The sequence below is a fragment of the Ursus maritimus genome, unplaced genomic scaffold (assembly GCF_017311325.1).
Source record: "Ursus maritimus isolate PB19 unplaced genomic scaffold, ASM1731132v1 scaffold_2, whole genome shotgun sequence".
NCBI lineage: Eukaryota > Metazoa > Chordata > Mammalia > Carnivora > Ursidae > Ursus > Ursus maritimus.
In genome coordinates, this window is record NW_024424452.1 from 22,387,013 (window position 1) to 22,399,553 (window position 12,541).

General features: G+C 48.5%; 1 protein-coding gene across 2 annotated transcripts in view; it reads right to left on the reverse strand.

Annotated features, from left to right (window-relative positions):
* Positions 1-12,541, reverse strand: part of EEF2K (eukaryotic elongation factor 2 kinase) — a 73,641-nt gene that overhangs the window by 26,140 nt on the left and 34,960 nt on the right. For both annotated transcript variants that reach the window (XM_040635237.1, XM_040635236.1), the window contains exons 3-4: positions 3,165-3,265; positions 722-782 (exon numbers count right to left, since the gene is read on the reverse strand). In XM_040635237.1, coding sequence (XP_040491171.1) covers positions 722-782; positions 3,165-3,265 — 162 coding nt within the window. The remainder of the gene's footprint in view (positions 1-721; positions 783-3,164; positions 3,266-12,541) is intronic.

A 12,541-nucleotide genomic window follows, 5' to 3' on the forward strand; every position in this document is an offset into this window, starting at 1 on the left:
GGGGGGCGTTCAGGGGGCCACTGGTTACACGGAGCATTCACTTTGTGAAACTCATCAAGCTGTACCCTTTTCTGAGTGTGTGACACGTGGAAAAAAAAGTTTCGCACAACCATCCTCCCCCTGACAATGCAGGAAGTGCTCCATTTTCTAGTCTATTCCTCCCCCCTCCCCCAAAAGGATGATTGCGAGCCACTGAATCCCTTTTACAGCTCAGGTTTAGGCGGTGACCTGCAATTTCTGAAAACCGATATACGCATTTATGGTCCACTGATTTTTGACAAGAGTCCCAAGGATCATCTTTTGATGTATGATACATATATAAAATGTCCAGAAGAGGTAAGCCTATAGAGACGGGGCAGATGGGTGGTCGTCTAGGGCTGGGGGAGACGAGCGCATTGGGGGCTGGCTGCTGGTGGGTTAAGTACGGGGTTTCTTTTGGAGACGGTGAAATGTTCTGGAATCCATCATGGTGATGGTTGCACAGCTCTGTGACTATACCAAAAACCACCGAACCCCTACGCTTTAAATGGGTATGTTGTATGGTGGGTGAATTGTATCTCAATAAAATGATTACAAAAAATAAAATAAATACACAGTAATATAGAGAATGCCCCAAAGTTAGAACAATTAAGTGAGTGTGAAGGGGAGGGAACAGGTACAGAAGTCTGGTCAAGAAGAATCTGCACTCAGCTCTGTCCCCACTGGGCCACGGACAGCTCACCTGAGACGCCATCTTGATGAGAACTTCATCTTCCAGCCACTCCCCTGTGACAGCATTGTACCTGCAGAGAGAAGCCACCCCAGGGCACAGCATCGCTAACAGGATCCCCTCACCCACTGGCTAAAAGTGAAAAGACTTTTCCCGGCTTCCCGCTGCCCTTGGGATCGAGACCACTCCACCCACAGGCCCAGCCGACCTCCCAGGTTGGGTCTGTGGACACTCTCCCCTCCCAGACCCCCACTGGCCTCCTTCCCTTTCCTCTCCAAGGTGTTGCCCAGCACTTGTGCTGTGGGTGGGCTTGTTCCCTATCGCCCCCCGCCCCCACTGGACTGTAACTTCATAAAGCCAGGTCTGTGTCTGTCTTCTTCACTGCAGGGGCTGCTACATGTGGAAGCTTAATACACACACGTTGGATGAACAACTGGATAAATATCTTTATTTTAACCAGTCTACACAACAAATGGCGTGTCCCGGGACAGGAGGCGGCAGAACGCTCCATCTTGCCAGGCACCTGTGTGAGGCCCAGTACAGGTAGCAAAGGTGTCCTGGTGCAGGAAGGGCTAGGGGAGGCCCTGCCTCTTTTGAGTTCAGCCGAGGAAGGGGCTGCCGGAGGACACCCAAGGCAGAGCAAGACAGAGAATGTTCCAGAACAATTCCATCTCTCCTTTCTTAGGAATCTTTCCAGAGCAAACCTGGCTCTAGGCCTGGCTGGGCCTCAAACAGATTTGCCTGGTAGAGAGAGTGCCTCAGCCTGGAGCCCATGTGTCACCGACCAGTCACCACGCTGGCCTTATAGGGAGGGAGGAACAGAGCCCATACCCTGCCCTACTGGGACCCCCACAATGCTGGCCTTAGCTGCCAGCACAGCCCCCAGGGCCTGCTAGGAGGTGGGCCTCCAGCAGCAGGGAGGGGGTGCATGCCAGGCTCTGAGCCATCTCCTCACAGGAAGGAGCAGGGACACGTTGCAGAAAGATGCAGAAAGCTACACCGTTTCTGCCTGCCTAGCATCAGGTCCCTCTTCTTTCAGTAACAGCACCCCAATTTCCCTTTGGAGAACCACCATCCTCCATTCTCAGAATATGTGGACTGGGTGGAACTGATCCCCAACACCTTCTGGCTTGCAGAATGTGATCTAGACATGGTCAATCAGAGCAAAGCTCCCTGGCACGTGACTGGTTCAGAGAGGGGCATGTAACCAAAGCCAGACCGATGACATTCCATTGTGGAACTTTTCTTTAAAACTATCTGAGAAGGAAAAGATCCTTCTCTGTTGGGTGAAATGAAATGTGGGGCTCTTGGCATCTGTGCCACTGATGTAAGAGAGTCTAATCTGAGGTCAAAGCCCAAAGTGTCCCTGTAGCATCTGGAACCAGCCGTACCTGAAGTCCACATGTGTGAGCCAAACATTCCTTTCTATGCTAAAGACTATGAATTGGGTTTCTGTCACCTGCATTTGAAACAGAGTTCTGACTAATTGAAAGACACTGAACTGAGAGTCAGAAGGTTAGCTTATTAACTACCCGGGTAACCCTGGGCAAACCTCTATCTCCCCTGGGGCAATTATGGGACCCAGGGTGTTGGCTTAGAGGATTCAGACTGGAGGGGTCTACGGAGGTCACAGGACAGGAGGGTGAAATCCAGGATAAGTCCAAGAGCCCTCTAATATCATGCACAAAATCAGACATATGTGTGCAACGTTCTAGGATGGCCCTCATCAGATTCTCAAGAGTGGTCCCAAATACTTGACATGATTCCTACTTCAGGCTTTTTTTTTTTTTTAATGAACACACACACATAGAGGGCTTCAAACAGTGCCTGTCACATGCATTCAATACACAGAGCTGTTACCATCCTAGTTACCCTTGATGGTGATATTCTATGGTTTTTGCTATTTTCTTTCTTCTTGAAACCTCCTGAAATAACTCCTCTCCCTCTACCTTTCCAAATAGGAATTCCAGACGCTCATAATTCCATTTTGCGAATCTTCCTGGGGCCGAGTCCTCAAAAAGCTCACATGCTATCTCCGTGCGTTCTCTATCCCTTCGGTGGCAACTGTAGGGGCCACGTGGTGAGACAGTGGAACCACGAGATGGGAGAAGCCTGGATGCCTGAGCGGCCCCCAAGGGTCCCTGAGCTCTCACCCAACTTCACTCAAGTGAGAGGTACACCGCTGCTGCACTGAGCCTCTGGGGCATTTGTTACTGCAGCATGACTCAGCCCTGCCTGACGTGTACGTACGTTCGAGGACCACCCTGACGAGAAAGGGGATCACGCACAGCGCCTGAAGCATGCATAAATGCTCAAATAGTGGCAGATATGATCATTATTCCCTTCCCCTTGACCTCCAAAGGTACTCAGGCCTCACTGAGCAGAAGCAGGACCCATACCCCCAAGGACTCCCTGAGACCTGGGGCCACACAGCACCCCCAGACAGGCTGCTGACCTGTGACGTGTGGCACATTCCGTGGCAATATCCTCCAGGTGAAACTCAGCCCAGGGGTCAGGCATGTGTTTGGCCTTCTCGATCGCATGCTTCCAAGCTTCCTGCAGAAGGCGAAGGGAAATGTTAGACCAGGGTCTGCGAGGCAGTGCCGCCCCGGCCTCCTCCCGCCCCATGATTTCCCAAGCGTCTCCCAGCTCCGGGGAGGCAGACAACATCAGTGAGAGAGAAACACTGCCTACAATTATCCTTTCAGGAACAGAGTTCCAAAAGACCCTATTTGTTCTCACCTGGGCACAGGCTTCCCATGGGCAGAAGTGACATATTTTAACTATGAAACCAAAGAAACACAATACACATAGGAAAGCACATAGCACTTCACCCGTAAACAAAAAGTTGAAAATAAAAAAATAGTCTTGCCTTGTTTGGGCTGGCAAACTTATTTTTTTTAAGGATTTTATTTATTTGACAGAGAGAGAGAGTGCAAGCAAGGGGAGCAGCAGACAGAGAGGGAGAAGCAGGCTCCCTGCTGAGCAGGGACCTCCCCCACCTCCCCCCGCCGCCAATGCAGGGCTTGATCCCAGGATTATGACCTGAGCTGAAGGCAGACGCTTAACCCACTGAGCCACCCAGGTGCTTCGTGGACTGGCAAACATTTTAAAGATTTATTTATTTTGGGGAGAGAGAGAACATAAGCGCATGTGTGAGTGAGGGTTGGGACAGAGGGAGAGGGAGAGAATCTCAAGCAGACTCCCCACTTGGGGGAGCCCAACTCTGGGCACCATCCCGGGATCCCGAGATCATGACCTGAGCTGAAATCAAGAGCTGGATGCTTAACGGACTGAGCCACCCAAGCGCCCCCAGACTGGTAAACATTTTAATGACTGTTCATAACTAGTGCTGGCCGGGATATGGGGAAACGGGTGCCCTCCCACACGGTCAATGGGTCTAACCCTCCTCCAAAGGCAACTGGGCAATGTACTGAATGAAAAACGTGAATTCCTGTATTCTGACTCAGCAATTTTACATCTAGAAACGTGTCCTAGAGAAACACACAAATCTGCAATTATATATATACATACACATACATATATATATATATAAAGAAGCATCGTCATGTGCAAAACCAAATTCAACCCAAATGCCCACATGTGGGGACTGGTTAAACACATTTTGATTACATCCACTTAAAATGCTAAGGAGCCCTTTCAAACGACTGTGCTTACTCTATTAGTGGGAATTCTGGATCCTATCAGAGTCAACGTCATCTTTTTGTAAATATTGCGTAAATCATAAATATACCCGATTTTATCGCTCTAAATGAAAATCGTAGACAACACAACCTTCCTAAACTCAGAATATCTCCAACCACGCCAAAGATATGTTATCTTTACATTAACAGAGCGCTAAGTTCTGGGCTCAGATGATTAGGAAGAGATTCCCACGAGACAGTCCAAGGTCCTGGGGACGCAAGAATATTCGTCATGCAGAACTGCTTTGCCCATTTCAGGTTTTTAGCATCCATGCCCTCCACCTTCTCAACACCTTAGTGCCCCTGCATCATTGTGGGGACCAAAGATAGCCCCCCAAACTTTCAAAATTGGGAAAGATGACCAAGGCATGTAATGGAGATAAGGCGGATTCTCAGCAGTATCGTCACCCAATCCCCTTGTTTTAAAAAGCTCATTTTATTGATTTTATAATCCCACAGTGGAATCCTTCCCTGTCCCCTCCCAACACTCCTCCACCCACACTGGGTCGTAACCTCTTCCTGCTCCTTCCCTGAAGAAACCCCTACCCCGCAGCCTCTCGCAGGATCCGTGAGGCCAAAACTCCTTTCTGGGCCAGAGGCCTGAGCCACGGGGGAGGCGGCTGGATGGGGGGGCTGGACACTGGGTGTCAGACCCGCAGCAATTCCAGACCTCCTCACCCACCGGGGGGATCCCTCAGCTTCCCACGGACTCAGGCCCGGGCAAGACCGCACCCCAGGCGTGTCGCCGGCCTGAGCCTCAGCCTCACGGCTGGGATCCTGCTCAGAGGAGAAAAAGCAGAGCAACTGAGCTTTCTGAAAAACACACGCACTCGCACGGTTCACAAGGGCTAGGGCTTCCTCACTGGGGCTTGGATTCCAATCTCTGCAAAACCCAAAAATAAAGAATTTCTTCCTTCCAATTTGGAAGTGAATTCATACTTAATGAAAACACTCAGGAAAGAGAAAAGACAAAATTCAAATCCGCCACATGCGCCCCCACCCCCCAGAGCACCGTCAATGCTCTGGACTTGTTCTTTTCCAGATCCTTCCTGTGCATTTTTTTGTACGACTGGAATCACACTGTAAATACAGTTCACAGCCTTTCAGGAGCGTGGGCCCATGGGGCTCGGTACTTTATATATCGTGATCGTGATTATTTTCCTGATTCCAAATGTATGATCTGCTTACTATTAAAAAACCACACACACTACAGAATATGAAGTAGAAAGTGAAAGTACTTTCTGACCCATTGCTCTGACAACCACAGCTGACGGCTGATGTTGATTCTCTGTAAGTTTGTTCCTCTGCTTTTGTTAACACAAAAGGCATATAGCATCAGGCCAGAGCCCTAGCATTCTGCTCTTCTCCACTTAACACGGGGCCTTGCATATCCTCCCATGTCCTATGTTCAGGCAGCTGGGTTGACCCCATGCAATTGTACAAATGTACCTTAAGGTACTTCTCTAACCTCAGTTGAAGGATACTTGGATTCTCTCTGACAATCCCTAGTACAGGCAGTCCTGAAGTGAACACCCTCGTATCTAAACCCTTATGCAATCGTGCAAGATCTCAGTAGGACATATTTCTTGGAAGTGTAACTGCTGGATCACATTTAAAATGCACAAATTTGGAATTCTCTAAAAGATGACACTCCAAGAGGCAGAGAACACATCACTTAAATATTTATTATTTTAATTTTAGTTTTCTTAAAGATTTATTTCTTTGAGAGAAAGAGAGAGAGCACAAGATCGTGAGTTCGCATGCACAAGTGGGGAGGGGCAGAGGGAGAGAATCTTCAAGCAGACTCCTCGCTGAGCAGGTCCCAACACGGGGCTGGATCCCACGACCCAAAAGATCATGACCTGAGCCAAAACCAACAGTCCGACGCTCAACCGACTGAGCCACTCAGGCGCCCCCATGACTTACATTTTTAAACACAAACATGACATCATGAATTTACAAGTTAGCTGGAAGTGCTAAGTCACTACTAACGTCACCATTCACCTGTGGTTCTCCGCTGTTAGAATTTGAGCGTGTCACCGATTTTTCCATTATAAATAACCCTGCCACAGACATGTTTAAAACTAAAACAGTTCCTGAACCTCTGCACTTAAAACAAACAAACAAAAGTACCACTGTTTCCTCTCATATTCCCGCTGCTGTGAACAGCGCTCTGTGCTCTGCCGGGGACACATGGCTCTCCAACTGCACTCTCTTAACCAGTGACTCAAACGCTCCCCGACTCCCCTCCATTCAGGGAGGAATATCAAGAGAAATTACCTCCTGGCTGAAAAAATGAAAAGAAAAAAAAAATCAAGGAAAAAAGTATTTCAGAATTTAAGAGCATGTTATTTCACAGGATCAAAATTACGTTTTTGCCAAACCCAGAAAAGAATCACGCCACGCCTTGTTGGCAACGGATGGGTTTAATGCAACTGACTTTTCTTTTTAAAGCACAATACAAAAATTCCTGGAGGGAGATTTGTTTCCGGGACTCTGGTTGCCACCCACGGCTGACTGTGCGAACCTCCATTTCCTTGTTTACAAAAGACAATGAGGAATGTTTTGACTACTAGTAGCCAACTTTTTTCCTGCCCCACACCTGGGCTAGACCGCTGTCCCCCAAGAAATAGCGGCTCACTGAGGTTACTATGCTCATTACAGCTCAACAGCCCTGAAATGAGCTGCAAACTGCTGGTGTACTATTTTACCCATCAGGTTAAGTAAAACAAGTGTTTATGGAGGCCTGAGAAGTGGGTCCTCTCGGACACTGAGGGGAGTGGAAGCAGGTACGGTCACCTTTGACAGCCACCTGGCAGTACCTTCATTGACTTGTGACCCAGCCATCGTGATCACCTACCCAGGTGTGTGCAGGTGAGCAGCCCAAGGATGGGTCTGTGCTTATAATGCCACATAACCTCGGGCATTGCCGGTAACTTGCCTATTCACAGGGAGAGGATTCCATACACTTGGTATAGCAGTACGCAGCCATTAAAAAGATCAAGGTGTGGGGCGCCTGGGTGGCTCAGCTGGTTAAACACCCAACTCTTGATTTCAGCTCCGTCATGATCTCCAGATCACGGGATCAAGCCCTGCATCAGGCTCATTGCAGGGTCTGCTTGGGATTTTCTGCCTCTCCGTCTGCCCCTCCCCCCACTTGTGTGCTCTCTCTCTCTCTAAAATAAATATCTTTAAAAAAAGAAACATCAAGGCAAGGTGTGCTCGAGACACCTGGGTAGCTCAGTCCATCAATGGTCTGCTGTTGGCTCAGGTCATGACCTCAGGGTCCTGGGATTGACCCCCTCAGTAGGGAGTCTGATTCTCCCTCTGCCCCTCCGCCCCGCTCATGCTCTCTCTAATAAATAAATAAAATGTTTTAAAAAACTAAGATCAAATAAAATAAAAAGACCCAAACTCAGTTGTTGTGCTATCTTACACAGAATGGGGGGCCCAGCGGGGGTTCCTAAAAAGGAAAACATAACCCTGCTTAGAGAATGGAAAAGTCTTTGGTTCTTTAAGGCCTGAGAGTACAAAATAAAAATAAATACATAGGGGCGCCCGGGTGGCTCAGTCATTAAGCGTCTGCCTTCGGCTCAGGGCGTGATCCCGGCGTTATGGGATCGAGACCCGCATCAGGCTCCTCCACTGGGAGCCTGCTTCTTCCTCTCCCACTCCCCCTGCTTGTTCCCTCTCTCTCTGGCTGTCTGTCAAATACATAAATAAAATCTTTAAAAAAAAATACATAAACATATAATAATAACAATAACAACAAATTTCCTGGACTATGCCAGCAGTGAGGCCGGATATTCGGGTAATGCATTTGCAATCTGTCCGGCACATAGGACGTTAGTGCTGTTGGTGTTGTTTCTATATCGCTATTCTTATTACCACCAACACAGCAATCAGGGCCTCCGATCTTACATGAGGAAGCATTCGGAGGCTGCCTAAGTCCTCCCTGAGACACCAACTGTTATTCTCCCAGTGGATGTTATAAAATGTTGTTCCCCATGATCCTTTCCATAGACTCTAAGAAACTGTAGCTGTATGTCAGCCTGACCTACCCTTCCTGGCTGATAGCAAAGGGCTGGCTAATCTATACCCAAGGACACATAAAAGCAGCAGGAGGAACTGGGGAAGCAGGCTTGCTCGCTTGCGCACTGGGGAAGAGGCCACAGTGCTGTGTGGCTGCCCCACTCGGGACCGCATGCGTTTAGAGGTTTCGTGCAATTTCCACGGAACTCAGCATTGACTATGGCAACAAGAAAACTGGAAACTGCCTCAGTATCCCACAAGAGGAAATGCTCACAGCCACTGCTCTGTATTCATACAATGGACGGCCAGGGAGCCATTAAGAAAAAAGATGAACTAGATCCACATTTACTAATATGGAAAGATATGTGCCATCTCTTGTCTGCCAAGAAAAACTGCTTACTGAAGAGCATATATACATGATCTTATTACTGTAATAAAATCCCTATTTAGTCAAGTCTATATTTATAGTGAACTACAGAAAAGACCGAAATACACACTAAGACCTCAAGAGCAATTATATCTACACTCTCACCGTTTTCTGCCAGGAACATGGAGTACTTCCACAAGCAATCAGACAAATAATTGCTGAAGAAATATAGCTGAAAGTTCTAAAGAAATCTCTGCCAAAAAGAGTGGCTGCTGCTGGTCTCCCCAACCAGTGGGATTCAGAGCCAGGGCTAGAGAGGTGAGGATGGGAAGGATGGAAAGTTGGGGTGTCTGGGTGGCTCAGTTAAGCGTCTGCCTTCGGCTCAGGGCACAATCCTGGGGTCCTGGGATTGAGCCCCGCTTTGGGTTCCCTGCTCCAAGGGGAGTCTGCTTCTCCCTCTCCCCCTGCCCCTCCACCCATTTGTACATGGGCTCTCTAATAAACAAAATCTTAAAAAAAACCCCACAAAACCCAGCAAAGCAATAACATTCCCTAGGGTGGCATAATGCCCTTGCCTCCTAGAAGCCCCTCCCCAGACAGAATCCCAGCCTGCACTTCAAGGCAACCCTCCTGAAGCAGACAGGCAGGTAGGACAGCTCCCCAGTCCACTGAGGTGGTGCCCGAGGCTCAGAGAGCAAGGGGGAAACTTGCCTACAGGCCTGCAGCAACCAGGAACCAGCAGACCCAGAATGCAGACCAAGCCCGTCAAGCCCCAGTTCCCCACTCTTCTGCAAAAGGGAAGCTCGAGGAACCAAACTGAGTTTGACCATGTGACCTAGCGATGCACTCCTAAGTATCTACCCAAGACATATGCACACGTGTCCACACAATTTGTGTAGCATTATCTGCAAAAGCCAAAGGGGAGAAACAACCCAAATACGGATCAACAGGGGCGCCTGGGTGGCTCAGTGGGTTGAGTGTGTTTGGCTCAGGTCATGATCCCAGGGTCCTAGGATCGAGTCCCAGGTCGGGCTCCCCGCTCAGCGGAGAACCTGCCTCTCCCTTTCCCTCTGTCACTCCCCTGCTTGTGCTCTCCAGTAAATAAAATCTTTAAAAAAAATGGTACATTCATGCAACAGGGTAATAGTCAGCAATGAAAAATGAGCACGGACACATGGATGAACCTTGAAAATGTTGCAGTTAAGTCGAAAGAAGCCAGACACAAAAGACCCCATGTTATATAATCCTCTTTCTATGAAATGTCCGGAACAGGCAAATCCAGAGAGATTGAAAGTAGATCCGTGGTTGCCAGGGGCTGGGTGGACTGGGGATCTTGGGGGGCTATGGCTAAGAGGTGTGTGGCTTCTTTTTAGGGCTAAGGAAAACGGGCTAAAATTGACCATGGTGATGGGAATGCATAATTGTATACTTAAAGCTGCTGCCTAGACATTTCAAATGGATAAATTGTATGTTACATGAATTACATTGCAACAAAGCTGCTAAAAAACATTTACAAAGTAAAATTAAATGGGGGCCCCTGTACCCCGATACATTTCCACAAAGGATGTGAGCATTTGAGCGCCTGCACAGACCTGAGAGAGGAGTCCCTGCAGTCAGGCTTGTGTCTCCTCATTCCCCTCCTGTTTTTCAGACACAGGTCACCAGGTGGCCTCCTGCCCACTGCCAGCATCACCCTCTTTTTTCCTTCATCTGCCCAGCAGGCCCTCCTCTTGCTGGAGGTCCAAAGCTTTCTGGATGCTAGATGCCCAAGCTTCCCTGTCCGATTCTGCATTCCCAAAGCAGTGGGCGGAGCCCCAAAATGTTCACCCCCTCTGGGTATGCACAGAGCTTCCTGTGGTCACAGGGCAGGGACAGAAGCCCAGTCCTGCCAGGGTGGGGCTTTCTGGGGCTTGGGGTGGGCAGGGATGTCTCTCTTCCCAGTGAGTCATCAGACCCTAGCCTCTTGGTCTCATTCTGGGGTAATCGCTGTCCTTTGACCCAGCTGTCAGAGCCACCCTTGGTGGGCTGAAAATATAACTGTCAGCACCAAAGTCTTCCAACAAGGGCGTGGGGAGCAGGCGTGCCCATACTGCGTGAGGGGCAGATGCTGGTGCAATCTCTTTGAAAGGCAGTGGGCAATGCCCAGCTGAGTTCTAAATGTTTTGCTCCAGCCATTCCACCCCTGGGGATTTAACCTGGCAGGTGTGCCCGTGCAGGGGAACAAGGACATACCGAGAGAGATGTTTTTGGAAGAGCTGTTTGTGGAGCAAAAGACTGGAAACAACCTTCACACCCATCCATAAGGGCCTGGCTCAACACACTATGGGGCTTCCAGACATGATATCCAGCCATCAAGAAACAACAACAAAATAGGCTGCCACATGCTACAGTCACGAAGAACACCAAGTGACTCAGGTTTACTATCTACGCCCTTCCTCACGGGACTTACACACAGATCAAATGAGTGACGTGTGCAGAGCCGTGCCCGCCCTTCCCACGGTGGCTGTTACTAAGCGCTAGCTGATGTCAGCTCACGTCTGTGCAGTCAACTAACATTTCCATAAAAAAGAAAGGGGGAGGGTCGTATACATGTACCCGCTTGTGCATGTAAGGAACATTTCTGGAAGGACACTCCCCCAGGGAAACAGGGATCGGGGGTGCCAGGCTTCCTTATCACTACACCTTGGATATGGTTTGAATTCTTTCTACCTTGTATATGTATTTACTTACGTGTTATGAAATATATATGTATTTTAAAGTTTGCTTAGATAGACGTATAAGGAGATTTATTACAGCACTCTTTGTAAAGGGAAAAAAAGGGGAATAATGGAAGTGTCCCGCAAGAAGGGGGCTGGCTAAATAAATCCATGTACATCATGTGACAGAATACAATTCACTCTAAAAATAAAAGAGGTGGGGCGCACATGGCTGGCTCAGTTGGTTAAGCACCTGACTCTTGATTCTGGCTCCGATCATGATCTCAGGGTCAAGAGATCAAGCCCCACGTCAGGCTCCATGCTCAGTGCAGAGTGTCCTTGGAATTCTCTCCCTCTCCCTCTGCGTCCCCTCTCTAAACAAAATTTTTTTTTAAAGATTTATTTATTTATTCGATAGCGATAGAGACAGCCAGCGAGAGAGGGAACACAAGCAGGGGGAGTGGGAGAGGAAGAAGCAGGCTCAGAGCGGAGGAGCCTGATGTGGGGCTTGATCCCATAACGTCAGGATCACGCCCTGAGCCGAAGGCAGACGCCCAACCGCTGTGCCACCCAGGCGCCCCTCTCTAAACAAATTTAAACAATAAATAAAAATAAGAGAGGTGAAAATAAAAAAATAAAGGTAAAAGAGTTGATCTATATGTCCTGATATGGAATGATCCCCAAGATACTCCCAGACCAGGAAAACATTTTTTAAAAATAAAAATTTCCACTTTATTTTTTTTCTTAAGATTTTATTTATTTGAGAGAGAGAGAGAGAGAACACAAGCAGGGGGGAGCGGCAGAGGGAGAAGCAGGCTCCCCACTGAGCAGGGAGCCCGACGTGGGGCTCAATCCCAGGACCCTGGGATCATGACCTGTGCCAAAAGCAGACATTTAACCGACTGAGCTACCCACGTACCCCAAATTTCCCACTTTATTAAAAAATTAAAAACGTATATATGCTCATTCTAGACAATGGAGAAATGACAGAGCAGTAGAAAGGGAATGCGATCGCTCCAGATCCTATCCAAAG